The 18,573-nt window shown below is 43.8% G+C and overlaps 1 protein-coding gene across 1 annotated transcript; it reads left to right on the top strand.

Moving 5' to 3' along the window:
* Positions 1 to 9,964: 9,964 nt before the first annotated feature.
* LOC140113224 (fatty acid-binding protein, liver-like) lies at positions 9,965 to 17,648 on the top strand. The gene is made up of 4 exons (XM_072132634.1): positions 9,965 to 10,118; positions 15,528 to 15,700; positions 16,586 to 16,675; positions 17,529 to 17,648. Exons 1-4 carry the CDS (start codon positions 10,052 to 10,054, stop codon positions 17,577 to 17,579), a joined length of 381 nt encoding a protein of 126 aa, XP_071988735.1. The 5' UTR covers positions 9,965 to 10,051; the 3' UTR covers positions 17,580 to 17,648.
* Positions 17,649 to 18,573: the final 925 nt, after the last annotated feature.

The raw sequence follows: 18,573 nt of genomic DNA, 5'->3' as shown, positions 1-18,573 counted from the left end.
ATATTCTTGTACATAGGAGGCAGTATTATAGTAGTTATATTCCTGTACATAGGGGGCAGTATTATAGTAGTTATATTCTTGTACATAGGAGGCAGTTTTATAGTAGTTATATTCTTGTACATAGGGGGCAGTATTATAGTAGTTATATTCCTGTACATAGGGGCAGTATTATAGTAGTTATATTCTTGTACATAGGGAGCAGTATTATAGTAGTTATATTCCTGTACATAGGGGGCAGTATTATAGTAGTTATATTCTTATACATTGGGGTCAGTATTATAGTAGTTATATTCTTGTACATAGGGGACAGTATTATAGTAGTTATATTCTTGTACATAGGGGGCAGTATTATAGTAGTTATATACATGTTGTGGGAGATTTGGCCCTGTAGAGACCGTGGTAGCGGGGTGCTGTGATGCAGTTCACGACAGTGACACCCAAGTACAGTCCAAAACAGGTCTAGCCTGCGTTTATTTCAGCAGGAACAAAATAAAACAGCCTTCACATTCAGGCATCAAAAACAAAATAATATCCTACCCGTCAGGGTGCTATCTAAACAATGGTTCTCTGACTCACCACTAACAAAAACACTTTTGCTGCTCCAGGCACAGAGGTCAAGGCTGTGTGCTCTCCAGCCTCCTTCCAGAGAGACAACACTCTCAACTCTGCTGAGCGGCTTTATTAGGCTGATTGGGGCTGTTCCCACCACCTGTGTCCAAGGTGCTGGACAACACAACCTCAGCACTAAGGCCTTGCATAATAGCAAAACCTAGGGGAAACATACCGCCCATCCACAGTTAACCCCTTCAGTGTCTCACATACCCTCCCCCTCTGTTTGACCCTGTGGGGGCGAACACTTTTGGCCATCAGACAGTGGGTACGAGACAGGGCATCAGCATTCCCATGCAGCTTTCCTGCTCGATGTTCCACCGTGAATTTGAAATTCTGCAACAGTAGGAACCACCTTGTGACCCTGGCGTTCCTCTCTTTGGCCTGACTCATCCAGGTGAGGGGAGAGTGATCGGTCACCAGTGTAAACTGTCGCCCTACCAAGTAATACCTCAGGGATTCCAGAGCCCATTTTATCGCCAAGCACTCCCTCTCAACTATGCTATAGTTCTTCTCAGGAGGTGTGAGCTTGCGGCTCAGGAATGTCACGGGATGTTCCTCACCCTCCACTACTTGGGACAGGACAGCCCCTAAGCCCACGTCAGAAGCGTCAGTCTGCACAATAAAGGTCTTGGTGAAGTTAGGGGTGATCAGTACCGGTCCCTCGCACAAAACCGTCTTAAGTCGCTGAAACGCCCCCTCAGCCTCTTCACTCCACTTTACCATCACCGCCCTGCTACCTTTGGTCAGGTCAGTCAGGGGTGCCGCTATGGTAGCAAAATCGGGGATAAATCGGCGATAATAGCCCACTATGCCTAGGAAAGCCCTCACTTGCTTTTTGCTCATAGGTTGTGGCCACTGCTGGATCGCCTCCACTTTATTTACTTGGGGTTTGATGACACCTCGCCCAATACGGTACCCCAGGTAACGGGCCTCTTCCAGACCCAGTGCACATTTTTGGGGTTCGCTGTCAACCCTGCTGCCCTCAGGGAGTCTACCACTGCTTGCACCTTGGCCAGGTGACTCTCCCAATCGTTACTATAAACTATTATGTCATCCAGGTAGGCCGAGGCATATCTCCGGTGAGGTTTTAGCACGAGATCCATTAACCTCTGGAATGTGGCGGGAGCCCCATGTAGCCCAAAGGGGAGTACTACGTACTGAAAAAGCCCATCAGGAGTAACAAAAGCGGTCTTCTCTTTGGCCCTATCAGTAAGGGGTACCTGCCAATACCCTTTCGTCAGGTCAAGGGTGGAGAAGAACCTAGCCTGTCCAACTCGTTCTATCAACTCGTCAACCCTGGGCATGGGATAAGAATCAAATTTGGACACCTCGTTCAACTTCCTAAAGTCATTGCAGAACCGTAGGGAACCATCAGGTTTGGGAATCAACACAATAGGACTCGACCATTCACTTTTAGACTCCTCGATAACCCCCAGGTCTAACATCTGCCTGACTTCTTCGGATATGGCAAGCCGGCGCGCTTCAGGGACCCGGTAGGGTTTTTGGTGTACCCGGATGTGGGGTTCGGTTATGATGTCATGCTTGATGACTGAAGTACGTCCCGGTAACTTAGAGAACACATCCACGTTTCGGAGCACAAACTCCTTCGCTTCCTGAATCTGGGCCCTGGAAAGGGACTCCAAGATCCGTACTTCAGGCACCTTGGCATCGGGTACACCTACCTCCGGTGTCACCTTCTTGGGGACAGACGCCTTTTCTACTCCCACGGCCATCAGGGACTCTCTTTCCCTCCATGGCTTTAGGAGGTTCACGTGGTATATCTGTTCGGGTTTCCTCCTCCCCGGCTGAGATACCTTGTAGTTTACCTCCCCCACTTTCTCCATGACCTCATATGGTCCTTGCCATTTTGCCAAGAACTTGCTCTCAACGGTGGGCAACAGAACTAGCACTCTGTCGCCTGGGTTAAAGGTCCTGAGTCTGGCTGACCTATTGTAGACCCTAGACTGGGCCTCTTGTGCCCTTGTCATGTGCTCCTTTACAAGGGGCATTACCGCCGCTATGCGGTCCTGCATAAGGGAGACGTGTTCTATCACACTACGGTGGGGGGTCCTCTCCTGTTCCCAGGTCTCCTTGGCTACATCCAAAAGCCAACGTGGGGAACGGCCATATAACAGCTCAAAGGGTGAGAAACCCGTGGAGGACTGGGGAACTTCACGTATGGCAAACATCAAATAGGGCAACAAACAATCCCAGTCCTTCCCATCTTTGCTGACCACCCTCTTTAGCATCCCCTTCAAGGTCTTGTTAAACCTCTCGACCAGGCCATCTGTCTGAGGATGATACACAGAGGTGCGGAGCTGTTTAACCTGGAGTAATTTACACATCTCTTTCATTACTCTAGACATGAATGGGGTTCCCTGATCAGTCAAGATTTCCTTGGGGAGGCCTGTACGGGAGAATACCTGGAACAGCTCCCTAGCAATGTTTTGGAGGAGGTGTTCCTTAACGGGATTGCCTCCGGGTACCGCGTAGTATAGTCCAGGATAACGAGGATGTACTGGTACCCCCTTGAGGACTTAACTATGGGGCCAACCAAATCCATTGCAACCCGTTCAAACGGTACCTCTATGATTGGTAACGGTACCAGAGGACTCCTAAAGTGGGACACCGGGGCAGTAAGTTGGCACTCAGGGCAGGAGCTACAATACCGGCTTACCTCCTCCCACACCCCGGGCCAGAAAAATCTCTGCAGGATCCTCTCCCGGGTCTTCTCAGCACCTAAGTGCCCTCCCAGCACATGTTTATGTGCCAAATCTAGCACCAGCCTACGGTGAGATTCGGGTAATACAAGTTGCTCAACCTCCTCACCCCGTACCTGGTCAACCCTGTACAACAGTTCCCCAACAATCACCATTCGGGGGTATATTTTGTCAGCCCCTGGTATTTGGAGTACCCCATTTATCACCTTAACATTCTCCCGTGCTTTAAATAAGGTAGGATCCTGTAGCTGTGCAGCCCCAAAATTTTCACGGGAAATCTCAAGGTCCGGCATGTCGGCCACCTCCCCATGGCCCTCGACCTCACCAACTAGGACCTCTAGGGGAGAGAACTCATCACATGGGGTCACCCCTACTGCTGGTGTGGGTACATCGGCCTCAAAGGGTTCAGGGGCCAAGGCCGGACATACCTGATGTCCATTATCTGCAACAGCAGCTGCGGTGGGTCTTCGTCTCCAGAGGTCCCAAAACACCGGTAAGTCTCTGCCGATAATAGCCTCATGAAACAGGGTCCCCACCACCCCCACTTCATGGGCAATAGTACCACAAGGGGTATGTAGGTTGATGACAGCAGTGGGATATTCGCGAGTGTCCCCATGTATACACAACACTCCCACTCTCTGCCCATTGTATAGTCCAGAATCAACCAAAGTTCCCCCGCACCAGGGTGACCAGACTCCCTGAGTCTAGCAATGCTTCCACTGTGTGACCACCGATTGTGACCATGCACACTTGGGGTTCTGCATCCGTGACTGACTCGGCCGCCAGAACCGGCCGGGCAAACAGTGACACTCGCCGGGTCTGGTTGCAGTCCATTGGCTCCACTGACAGTGGACAGTTGGCAGCAATATGGCTCATTTCATGGCATCGCCAGCACTGGATACGGCCATGACCTCTGTCACGAGCCTCAATGGGTTTCTGGGTATCCACGCCCCCCAATGAACCCCCTCCCAACCTGACCTGTCTCCCCTTTTCCGCAGTAGCAGTCTTGCCAGATGGTTTGGTGACCTTGTCACTGGCACTGCTTCGTGTGGGAGAGGTAAGTAGAAGATCCTCCGTAGCCCGATATCTCTCTACTAGGGACACGAGTTCCTCAGCATTTGTGGGACAGGCCTGTACAACACATCGCTGGAGCCGAGAGGGCAGAGAACGGGTGAACTTGTCAGGAACCACTCTCTCTACCATCTGTGCTGGGGTGCAGTCCTCTGGTTGTAGCCACTTCCAGACAAGATGGATCAGGTCATGCATTTGGGAGCGTGGGGGTAGTTTTTCTGAGTATGCCCACTGGTGGACCCGGCTGGAACGAACTTGAACGGTGACCCCAAGACGAGCCAGAATCTCGGCCTTTAGCTGGGGGTACTCATGGGCCTCAGTTTCACTCAGATCGTAGTAAGCCTTCTGCGCTTCGCCCGTCAGGAACGGTGCCAGGACATCTGCCCACTGCTCAGCTGGTTACTCCTCTCGCTCAGCTACTCGCTCGAACACAGTGAGATACGCCTCCACGTCGTCGGTCGCCGTCATTTTTTGTAAAGCCTTTTGTACTGCAGCCCGTGCGGAACGCTGGACAACCGGGTACCCTTGCAAACCAGTATGGAACCCCTCAGTAGTCGTCGCTTGCGGTGCTGCCATAATGCCAGAAAACTTTTCCATCATCAGCTGGAACATGGCTCGGGACTCTTCCTGCTGCTGGCGGGACCTCTCCTCCTGCAGCTGGAACATGGCTTGCTGCTGGCGGGACCTCTCCTCCTGCAGCTGGAACATGGCTTGCTGCTGGCGGGACCTCTCCTCCTGCTGCTGGAGCATGGCTTGCTGCAGCTGCCGATTAGCCTGGGACTCTTCCTGCTGCTGCTGACGATTAGCTCTGGCCTCCTCCTGCTGCTGGCGGGACCTCTCCTCCAGCTGCGGGAGCATGGCCTGCTGCTGCTGCCGATTAGCTCTGGCCTCCTCTTGCAGGTATTTAATAAAGTCCTCCATCTTGGCTGTATCCTGCAATTTGCCTGCTGCTTTCACCCAGGCCATGCAATGTTGCAGGATGTAGCGAGCTTTTCAGGTGTGTGTCTTTTGAACTGCCCGCAATCCGAAGCACCATAAGTGGGAGATTTGGCCCAGTAGAGACCGTGGTAGCGGGGTGCTGTGATGCAGTTCACGACAGTGACACCAAAGTACAGTCCAAAACAGGTCTCGTCTGCGTTTATTTCAGCAGGAACAAAATAAAACAGCCTTCACATTCAGGCATCAAAACAAAATAATATCCTACCCGTCAGGGTGCTAACTAAACAATGGTTCTCTGACTCACCACTAACAAAAACACTTTTGCTGCTCCAGGCACAGAGGTCAAGGCTGTGTGCTCTCCAGCCTCCTTCCAGAGAGACAACACTCTCAACTCTGCTGAGCGGCTTTATTAGGCTGATTGGGGCTGTTCCCACCACCTGTGTCCAAGGTGCTGGACAACACAACCTCAGCACTAAGGCCTTGCATAATAGCAAAACCTAGGGGAAACATACCGCCCATCCACAGTTAACCCCTTCAGTGTCTCACAATGTACATAGGGGGCAGTATTATAGTAGTTATATTCTTGGACATAGGGGGCAGTATTATAGTAGTTATATTCTTGTACATAGGGGGCAGTATTATAGTAGTTATATTCTTGTACATAGGGGGCAGTATTATAGCAGTTATATTCTTGTACATAGGAGGCAGTATTATAGTAGTTATATTCCTGTACATAGGGGGCAGTATTATAGTAGTTATATTCCTGTATATACATGTACATAGGGGGCAGTATTATAGTAGTTATATACTTCTACTTAGGGGGCAGTATTATAGTAGTTATATTCTTGTATATAGGGGGCAGTATTATAGTAGTTATATTCTTGTACATAGGGGGCAGTATTATAGTAGTTATATTCTTGTACATAGGGGGCAGTATTATAGTAGTTATATTCTTGTACATAGGGGGCAGTATTATAATAGTTATATTCTTGTACATAGGGGGCAGTATTATAATAGTTATATTCTTGTACATAGAGGGCAGTATTATAATAGTTATATTCTTGTACATAGGGGCAGTATTATAGTAGTTATATTCTTGTACATAGGGGGCAGTATTATAGTAGTTATATTCTTGTACATAGGGGGCAGTATTATAGTAGTTATATTCTTGTACATAGAGGGCAGTATTATAGTAGTTATATTCTTGTACATAGGGGGCAGTATTATAATAGTTATATTCTTGTACATAGGGGGCAGTATTATAATAGTTATATTCTTGTACATAGGGGCAGTATTATAGTAGTTATATTCTTGTACATAGGGGGCAGTATTATAGTAGTTATATTCTTGTACATAGGGGGCAGTATTATAGTAGTTATATTCTTGTACATAGAGGGCAGTATTATAGTAGTTATATTCCTGTACATAGGAGCAGTATTATAGTAGTTATATTCTTGTACATATGGGGCAGTATTATAGTAGTTATATTCTTGTACATAGGAGCAGTATTATAGTAATTATATTCTTGTACATAGGGGGCAGTATTATAGTAGTTATATTCTTCTACATAGGGGACAGTATTATAGTAGTTATATTCTTGTACATAGGGGGCAGTATTATAGTAGTTATATTCTTGTACATAGGGGGCAGTATTATAGTAGTTATATACTTGTACATAGGGGGCAGTATTATAGTAGTTATATTCCTGTACATAGGGGGCAGTATTATAGTTATTATATACATGTACATAGGGGGCAGTATTATAGTAGTTATATTCTTGTACTTAGAGGCCAGTATTGTAGTAGTTATATTCTTGTACATAGGGGGCAGTATTATAGTAGTTATATTCCTGTACATAGGGGGCAGTATTATAGTAGTTATATTCCTGTACATAGGGGGCAGTATTATAGTAGTTATATTCTTGTACATAGGGGGCAGTATTGTAGTAGTTATATTCTTGTACATAGGGGGCAGTATTATAGTAGTTATATTCCTGTACATAGGGGGCAGTATTATAGTAGTTATATTCTTGTACATAGGGGGCAGTATTGTAGTAGTTATATTCTTGTACATAGGGGGCAGTATTATAGTAGTTATATTCCTGTACATAGGGGGCAGTATTATAGTAGTTATATTCCTGTACATAGGGGGCAGTATTATAGTAGTTATATTCCTGTACATAGGGGGCAGTATTATAGTAGTTATATTCCTGTACATAGGGGCAGTATTATAGTAGTTATATTCCTGTACATAGGGGGCAGTATTATAGTAGTTATATTCCTGTACATAGGGGCAGTATTATAGTAGTTATATTCCTGTACATAGGGGGCAGTATTATAGTAGTTATATTCTTGTACATAGGGGTAAGTATTATAGTAGTTATATTCTTGTACATAGGGGGCAGTATTATAGTAGTTATACTGTCATGCAGGATTTTGGCAGGATGGCTGATTTTTTGCAATGAAAAAATAAAGATTGGGAATAAAGAAAGCCTATATTGTATATCATTATAAAACATATGTAGAATATACAATTGATTTAAAATTTTGGGGTGATGTGTGCAGTACAATCAGCAGTACACTGCATGTATTTTGTCTTCAAGTATTTTCCATAGTTGTACTAATTTTTTATGTCCAAAGGTGAGTTTACATTTTAAACAAATATTCTCATAAAAAAGAGAAGCATTCGCATAAAAGTGAAACGAAAGTCTAAAGTATTTGCTCTTTCTATTAAAGAGACCTCTGCAGTAGCATCATAACCATAGACATGAATAGCTTCAGGAAGTTAAGAATATAGAAAGAATATTGGAAAGATCCATGACCATGTCAGGATGTTTGTGGAAGAAAACAAAGAAGATAATCCAGCAATTGGGTTACATTAAGTTTTGTTAGGAAAGAAATATGCAAATACATTTCCCAGGATGGTAAAAGTAAAATGAAAAGTAAAAAACATTCCAAATGCTGTGTAATTTACAAAACGCATTTGTGGGAAATTTCTAATGGGCTCTTTGTTTATGGCTTTCATTGTGTAATATAAATGATTATGGTTATCGAGATACCAAATTTACCATATACGGTATACTTATTCTCGAGTATTTAAAAAAACGCACTACTCATCTCCGGCATTCACCCCACTGTCCATTTCTCTCCATGACTTGTCATCTCTTCCGACGTCTTGGTGCTATGGGCAGAGGCACGTCTATTCTCTCTGTGCACACACACACACACACACACACACTGGATGTGCGGGGTGGTGTGGCGTCAGCAGCCCCCGACACAACACGTCATAGGGTGTGCATGCGAGAATCCGGCATTGTTTTTTAAAGGGGGGGCTGTTGGATATTTATTCATAAAGAGGGGGCTCAGCTAGACATTTATTCATATAGGGGTGCTCTGGTGGAAATTTTATTAAAGAGCAGTTGCTGCTGTGGTAAAATGTCGGCTTATTCTCAAGTATATACGGATATGTGGATTTTATTAGGTTTTAATGTATTTTACCGCTCATCCGTAATGGTCTGCCACAGGCAGATCAATCACTACAGGTGGTGCTAAAAAACAGGTCTGGGATTCTCATAGAGACTCCTGGCTGTCATGGCAATGGATCGCTGTCCTCCGATGATGCCATAGAGATGACGATGTGAGCAAAAAAAAAAGCTTGAATAGAAAATGAGCAGCGCCAATTATTGGCACGCTGGCCCTTTAAATTGAGAGAAGCCGGCGCGTGAGCGCCCTAGAAGTCGGGGACACACGCACGGCAGTTGGGACTGAGACAGGAGCCGTGACGGGTAAGCTGCACGGACAATGCACTGGCGGGGGCAGAGGAGCATGGGTGAGCCCACGACCCACGATATGGGTTGTGGGACCACCTGTGACAGAGATGAGTTGACCTGATGGTCGGGTTTGGCAGCCAGTCCGGAAAATTGACCAATCCTAGCCACAGCTAGTTGCTAGGGGCGTCATTTTGCCAGATTGGCTTTTCGGATTCCAATTTGGGAATATGTCTTGGTCAGTTGGCCCAACCCCAAACCTGAACCCGATCTTTGGGTCCGTTCATCTATACTCCATACTGTTGACAACACTCTTTCAAAATCTTTGCTTCACATCTCACTTTCTCTGGTATCTAAAACCTGTTGGCGAGGTGGACAGCTCTGGTAGACTGGGATTATCCTTTCGTGACTTTTCTATTAATAGGTTAGATGTGTACATGATACCAGATTCTCTCACACTGTATCTTCTTGTATTCGCTTATGTCTTTGATGTCCATGTAGAAAAATACAGATAATGCGGGTACTTTTCCCATTTTTGGTCCTGCCTTGTTTGCTCTCTTGGGTGTGGACTATAAAATGAATAGGGTTATATGACTTATGCCTGAGTGACTTTTATGCAGAATTGTTAAGAGCGTCTTAGTTTGTCTTCTTAGTAAAGAATATACAGAGGGGAGTGTCTGGGAATGTTTTAAAAGACGATTCTTAAAAGTCACCTATGGGGCTTCATCTGTGGTGTCACTGTAGACCCATCACCGCCCTCCAGTTCACTGAACTCTAGTGAGGGGTGAGGAACACTGAATTGTTAACCTTTTACCAGCTTTAAATTAAGAGATGCCACCCCACAGCTGATCACGAGGGAGACGAAAGCTACTTATAGGCCTGGCCCAAGCTGAAGAACCTCTACAATCTCATTACCTCTGTGTGAAGAACATTGCTCCCAAATATGGCTTTCAATGGGAAATATGAGCTGCAATCCCAAGAAAACTTGGAGGCGTTTATGAAAGCCATAGGTGAGTAGAATAAATTCAACCTAAATAGTTAATCAAATGAAGTTTTACTTTACCAAACCTACTGGAGAACATCTGAAATCATTTTCCCTACAAAGTTCAGTGGTGAATTTTATAGAATCTGTAGCCCCCAATGTTGCCCGGTATAGTAAATAACCATCTATCTATCTCTCTCTATCAATATGTCTATATCTATCAATATATCTATATCTAGCAATCTCTACCTACCTCTATTTATCTTTATCTATCTATCTCTACATATGTATATTTTTCTGTGTATATCTTTATATGTATGTCTATCTCTCTCTCCATTTCTATCTATCTATGTATCAGTATGTATGTCTACCTATCATTCGATCTATATCTATCTCATATCTATCTATCTATCTATCTCCTATCTATATCTACAAATCTAAAATCTAACTATCTCGTATCTATCTATAACGCTATCATTCTAACACTGCAGCGTTTGTTTTAGCACTAGGAGCTGCTAGAGGAAGGGGGAAATAAGATAACTGACCCCCTATCTGTCTTATACTCATTACCTATAGTAACCGATCAAAGCTTAGAGCTCACATTAATGACCTTTGGTAAAATAGAAGCTAAGTTGTGATTGGTTGCTTATTGGCAGCAGATAATGGCTCCTGTATATGGTGGTTAATAAGTATATTTTGTAAAGTACAGAGTTAAAATTTGGACCCAAAACCTACTGGGGCACATTTACTTTCCCATCCACTGGAGTTCACAGTCCACTGCACCACAATCCGATCACGTGCGAACAATCTCAGAGCAGACCACTGTTAAATATCTGTCACCAGTCATGCAAAACTCGAAAAAGTCTGAAAGTCCGACGAAAGTGTGCGCACGGACCCTTAGTAAATAAGCTCCACTGAGTCGCAAGGAGCCGCTGTGAAAAATGTGATAATTGTAAACATGACCTGCCGATTCCTTTAGCAGACATAAATACACACATATATACACACATACACACACATATATACACACATACATACACACATATATACACACATACACACATATATACACACATACACACACATATATGCACACATACATACACGCATATATACACACATACACACATATATACACACATACACACACATATATACACACATACATACACGCATATATACACACATACATACATACACACATATACACACACATATATACACACATACATACACGCATATATACACACATACATACATACACACATATACACACACATATATACACACATACATACATACACACATACAGACACATATATACACACATACATACACACATATATACACACATACACACACATATATACACACATATATACACACATACATACACGCATATATACACACATACACACATATATACACACAAACGCATACACTAAGCTTTATATATTAAATTATGGCTCCTCCAATTCTATCTGTCCACATTATTATCTAATTTTTGCCTTCATTTCTAAAGAAATATCTCTGTCCACATGTGATTGTTTATTGCAGGATGGCTTTAATTTTTAAATAGGTACAAATCATGTTTGTATATGGGGAGAGAATTTTTTTTATTTTTTGTTTCTGTGTCAGTAGTTTTTTTTTATCTGCCATCATACGATATGTACAAGGTCTATACATACCTTCTCCCACCAAAATCAATGGGTTAAGAAAATTTTTATCTAAAGTGTATGAATAATGTATGAAAAAGTGTATAAAGGGCTTTGATCAGGGGCGGACTGGCCATAGTACCCACCGGGAATTTTCCCGGTGGGCCGGTCGGTCCTGGGCCGGTGTGGGGCCGGTGCAGAGCTCGTCCGGGGCCGGTCCGCACTCCCTCCCTTCAACTTTTCATCTAATCTATAGTACCTGCATCCTACGATGCAGGTACTATAGATTAGTACACAGACGCAGCGCAGCACTGCTGCTTCTGCGTCTGTGTGTACACTCAGTGGAGGAGCGCTGACACCTACCAGATGTCAGCCTGCCTCCATGTAGCTCCGCGGCTTGATGTGAGAGGCGCGGAGCAGTGACGCCTCTACCCCAAGCTGCTGAAGACCGGGGACGAGACGAACCTGCGCCATAGAGGTGAGTATTATGGTGTTTTTTTGTTTAAATTATAGAATTGGGACATTAAATCTTTATCCGGGGGGGGGGGGGGGGGGGGGCATTATTCTTTATCTAGGGCTGGCGGGGGCATAAATTATATGTCTGGGGCGGAGGGGGGGGACATTATTCTTCATCTAGGGCTGGCAAGGGGCATAAATTATATGTCTGGGGCGGAGGGGGGGACATTATTCTTCATCTAGGGCTGGCAAGGGGCATAAATTATATGTCTGGGGGGGCATTATTCTATATCTGGGGCATGCAAGGGGCATTGATTATATGTCTGGGGGGGGGCATTATTCTATATCTGGGGCATGCAAGGGGCATTGATTATATGTCGGGGGGGGGCATTATTCTATATCTGGGGCATGCAAGGGGCATTGATTATATGTCTGGGGCACGCGAGAGGGGCCTTATTCTATTTCTGGGGCTGGCAGGGGGCATTGATTATATATCTGGGGCTAGCAAGGGGCATTGATTATATGTCTGGCGGGGGGGGGGGGCATTATTCTATATTTGGGGCTGGCAGGGGACATTAATTATATGTCGGGGCGTGCGGGGGGGGGGGCATTATTCAATATCTGGGGCTGTCAGGAGGCATTAATTCTATGTCTGGAGCAGGCTGGGTCCATTAATTCTTTTTCTGGGGCCGACTGGGGCCATTAATTCTATTTCTGGGGTAGGCTGGGGCCATTAATTCTATGTCTGGGGTAGGCTGGGTCCATTAATTCTTTTTCTGGGGCCATTAATTCTATTTCTGGGGTAGGCTGGGGCCATTAATTCTATGTCTGGGGTAGGCTGGGGCCATTAATTCTATGTCTGGGGTAGGCTGGGGCCATTAATTCTATGTCTGGGGTAGGTTGGGGGCATATATTCTATGTCTGGGGTAGGTTGGGGGCATATATTCTATGTCTGGGGTAGGTTGGGGGCATATATTCTATGTCTGGGGTAGGCTGGGGCCATTAATTCTATGTCTGGGGTAGGTTGGAGGCATATATTCTATGTCTGGGGTAGGCTGGGGCCATTAATTCTATGTCTGGGGTAGGTTGGAGGCATATATTCTATGTCTGGGGTAGGTTGGGGGCATTTATTATATGTCTGGGGTAGGCTGGGGCCATTAATTGTATGACTGGGGTAGGCTGGGGGCATTCATTTTATGACTGGGGAAGGCTGGGGCCATTATTATTACGCCTGGGTCATAGTCGGAGCTCTATCAATACTGGGGTGGGGGGAGGTTAAGGGGGTTAAAGGAGAGAAAGAAGAAATAAAATATCCTACACTATTACAGTATGTTACATTATGGGGCACTATTTGTGTGGTACTAATATTGTAGGGGGCTCTATTACAGTATTTGGGGAACATTATTAGTGGTAGCAGAAGAAGGGACAATGAGAAAGTGCAGAACATAAGACGTCTGTGTGGTAAACTCTGCAGGAAAGCTGTGTACCTGGAGGAAGAGACAAGGTGATGGTGGAACTAATGGAGAAGATGAGGAACGAGAACAATCCGAGGACACGTCACCTGATGTCACTGGATGCAATAGGTGAGGATCTCATGTGTTTTTTTTAGCTGTGTATGATACATACTGATTTTTTTTCATGTTCGCTTCTGTTTGTATATGTAGTATTATAGTAGTTATATTCCTGTACATAGGGGGCAGTATTATAGTAGTTATATTCCTGTACATAGGGGGCAGTATTATAGTAGTTATATTCTTGTACATAGAGGGCAGTATTATAGTAGTTATATTCTTGTACATAGGGGGCAGTATTATAGTAGTTCTATTCTTGTACATAGGGGGCAGTATTATAGTAGTTATATACTTGTACATAGGGGGCAGTATTATAGTAGTTATATACTTGTACATAGGGGCAGTATTATAGTAGTTATATTCCTGTACATAGTGGGCAGTATTATAGTAGTTATATTCCTGTACATAGGGGGCAGTATTATAGTAGTTATATTCCTGTACATAGGGGGCAGTATTATAGTAGTTATATTCTTGTACATAGGGGGCAGTATTATAGTAGTTATATTCTTGTACATAGGGGGCAGTATTATATTAGTTATATTCCTGTACATAGAGGGCAGTATTATAGTAGTTATATTCTTGTACATAGGGGGCAGTATTATAGTAGTTATATTCTTGTACATAGGGGCAGTATTATAGTAGTTATATTCCTGTACATAGTGGGCAGTATTATAGTAGTTATATTCTTGTACATAGGGGGCAGTATTATAGTAGTTATATTCCTGTACATAGGAGGCAGTATTATAGTAGTTCTATTCCTGTACATAGGGGGCAGTATTATAGTAGTTATATTCTTGTACATAGGGGCAGTATTATAGTAGTTATATTCTTGTACATAGGGGGCAGTATTATAGTAGTTATATTCTTGTACATAGGGGGCAGTATTATAGTAGTTATATTCTTGTACATAGGGGGCAGTATTACAGTAGTTATATTCTTGTACATAGGGGGCAGTATTACAGTAGTTATATTCTTGTACATAGGGGGCAGTATTATAGTAGTTATATTCTTGTACATAGGGGGCAGTATTATAGTAGTTATATTCTTGTACATAGGGGGCAGTATTATAGTAGTTATATTCTTGTACATAGGGGGCAGTATTACAGTAGTTATATTCTTGTACATAGGGGCAGTATTATAGTAGTTATATTCTTGTACATAGGGGCAGTATTATAGTAGTTGGCATGTATATGGGAGAAGGTATGGTAGTAGTTTTATTTTGTATATAGAAGGCAGGATTGAATGTGTTATTCGAAATGTGTTATTGTAGCATTATTACTGTACATAGGAGGCAGTATCAATATATTCTTTCTCTGAATTGTACATGTATGGCACAGGGGAAAGGTATTTAAGGCTTATCGGGTCCTGTGTTTGCATCATTTACTGATCGACAGGTCACATTATTTGCACATTAAATTCACTTAATGCAAAACAAGAACATCTTTTCCAGTAATGCCATCTACCAACAATTTGTCTGTTATAACCCCATCCACATTATCTGACCACACCCACTTGTTTTGACTCCGCCCATAACATGGGGCCACTTTTATAGTTTTTTCCAGGGCCATTTTAAATTCCCAGTCCGCCCCTGGCTTTGATTCTCTAGTGCTAATGGGTCACAACATCTCACAAAACTAAGTCCATTATTTAGTGCCTATGTTAACAAGTGTCCTTTGGTCCCACTTAATATTGTCTATCAACCTGCCATAGCAAGAACATTGAGTTACAGCTACGTAAGTTTTCTGTTGTTACTAGGCTTTCCCGATGACTTGATCCAAAAAGGAAAAGATGTGAAGAGTGTAACTGAGTTTGTTCAGAACGGCAATCACTTTGTGGTCACAACGACATCAGGACCCAGGGTCCAACGTAACGAGTTCACAGTTGGTGAAGAAGCTGAATTGGAAACTATGACCGGTGAAAAAATTAAGGTAAGTCCATACAACAATAAGTCAAGTTTCATTATCAGCTTAGAGTCTTGTGTAGACAACTACTGGACAATATGCTTGTGATATCATCGGGTCTGCCATCAGTAGTGACTGTGCCCCATACGGACAATATATGGCCCCATGAGTTGTGGAATGGAAAACACATTGGGGCACATTTACTTACCCGGTCCCTCGGAGTTCCCAAAAGTGCATTGTCCGACAACAATGCACTGTGCTGCGATTCACTAAGATCGTGCGCCCGATATCCTGCATGTGTCGCTTCCCCGCTCAGGTCCACCGGAGTTCACCTTCTTCTTCCTGGTGCATGTAAGTGCATTGGTTGCGACACAATTTGAATCTTAAATCCCGCGCTCAGTCCAGTTGGATCGTCCGATGCACAAACCCCTGATTTCTGTCCCATGAAAGCCGGCACAGCTGCGCTACAATCCGATCACTTGCAACACAATCCCCTGCTAAATCACAGCAGTGCAAATCCCGAAAATGTCAGGAAGTCCAACGGAAATGCGATCCGCAGACCCTTAGTAAATAAGCGCCATTACGTTGGGTGGAACGGGAAAACAGAAAACTATTTTCTTTGTCCGCCCACCGGATCATTGATTTAATAAAAGTCCACGTATGTCAGCATTATGTTTCTTAGGACGTATTTAGATTATAGAACAAAACTAGACGCCCAATGGTCCATCAGCATTATCTCGTCTTGGGTTTATCCTCAATATATACAAGATTGGGTATGGATGGTATAACCATTCAGTCTGTAGACCAAATATGGTGCATGATACTCCATCCTCAGTCCACCAGTAGAGTATTTTAGATGTACGATGTTTAATATTATTCTATGATGTGACATTTGCTGTTTCTTCTTTATAGACCACAGTTAATTTAGTGGATGGAAAACTAGTTGCAAACCTTAAAGGAGTCACTTCGGTTACGGAGGTGTCTGGAGATCTTCTTATTGATGTAAGATACCTACAATGGGTTAAGGATGGGTTTTATTGGCTATAGTTTTAATATATAACTAAAAGAAGTTTTCCAGTACAAAAATCACAAGTGCGGGTCCCTCCTATCTTGAGTAAGTGGATCTGGGAACGCCATCTTGTGGGTACTGATGGGCACGGGTAGGTAGTTGTACATCTCCATTCACTTTTCTAGGAGATCTGAGTACTTGGCTGGTATTGGATCTCCAATAGATGTGAATAGAGAAAGCTGATCATACACAGTCATCTGTCCATTCACACTGGCAGGTCAGAGGTCATTAAGGCCAGAGATGAAGATAGGTTTGTGCTCCAGAGGAGGGAGTCCCATTTATAAGACATTTATTGTATAGGTTGTAGATATGCCATAAATGTCTGATACTGGACTACAAACCTATAGATTATAAAATATAGAAAGTGGCCATTCCTATGAAGATAACACTCAATGCCATAAAGTTTACTATTGTTATAGAGTGAAATGAGAAAATTCTAGTTTCCTTCAGCCACCACTAGGGGGAGCTGAAAGGTCATAAGTCTGCCTATCAATAAGTAGAGCATGGCATTGCTGAGATATTGATCGGATGTATGGGTCGTGTGCTGGATACGCATATACAAACATCAGAGACCCCTCCTAAAGGTTTAGGACTGTAACAAATCTACAAAAAATAGATTACTGAATGCTTGATGTGCCTGCAGTCATCCTGATTTAGATAAAGCAAAGTATTTACAAAGTGGCTCCACACAATGAGGAGATTCAAAATGCGTGAGGTTATTTAGACATGGAGTTCTCCTTGAAACTTTGTATTAATGCACAATTATTTCTTTTGCATATTTTTAAGGTATTGACACTGAACGACATTGTCTTCAAGAGAACCAGTAAGAGAATATGAATAATATTTGTCCTCTATGGGGGGTGAAAAATGAGTGTTTTATGTCACTTCAATAAAGAAATGTTGAACCAAGAGTGTGTTATCATTAAAAGATGTGCCTAACGTTTTAGATCAGCTGGTGGCTGGAGACTAGCTACCATTATGTGTCCATTACACTACACACACTGGGGCAGATTTACTTACCCGGTCCATTCGCGATCCAGCGGCGCGTTCTCTGCGCTGGATTCGGGTCCGGCCGGGATTTATTAAGGTAGTTCCTCTGCCGTCCACCAGGTGGCGCTGAGTGAAGGTAAGTGCAAGCTCCGCGACAGATTTTTTGTTTTAAATGCGGCGGTTTTTCTGAATCCGTCGGGTTTTCGCTCGGCCACGCCCCCCGATTTCCGTCGCGTGCATGCCAGTGCCGATGCGCCACAATCCGATCGCGTGCGCCAAAATCCAGGGGCAATTCAGGGGAAATCGGCGCAAATCGGAAATATTCGGGTAACATGTCGGGAAAACGCGAATTCGGGCCCTTAGTAAATGACCCCCACTGTTTCCTACCTCTCTCTCTGACTTATAAGTAGCAAGAGCATCATATAGAGCAGTACTGAGCAGTACCCATGTTAATAAAGCACTAAGGTAGGATAGGAAACTCACTATGAGCTGCAGCATCAAGTCACTGCCTGCAGAAAGCTGTGATATGATGCTTTGATTAACTGTCTTGCATGACCAAGACAGATTCAGCTGTTATTTCATAACTATTTTATAATGCACATAAATAATCCTAAAAGTAGAGTGACCCTTATAACCAGTGTATGTTGATAATAGGTTATTGGTGCAAAGTGCAGAGATCAGACCCCATATATCCGGGACTATGACCTTCATCCACCGCTCGTGTGGCTCCTCCTGCTCTCACTGGTTGCATCCAGTTTTGCTTTATTCAGATCATAAAACCATTTATAATCCCTCCGTGCCAAAAGTCAAAAGTGCCGACACATGAGACAGTGGAGCAGCC

This window comes from Engystomops pustulosus, chromosome 1 (assembly GCF_040894005.1).
Source record: "Engystomops pustulosus chromosome 1, aEngPut4.maternal, whole genome shotgun sequence".
NCBI lineage: Eukaryota > Metazoa > Chordata > Amphibia > Anura > Leptodactylidae > Engystomops > Engystomops pustulosus.
This window is presented reverse-complemented; position numbering and strand designations above follow the sequence as displayed.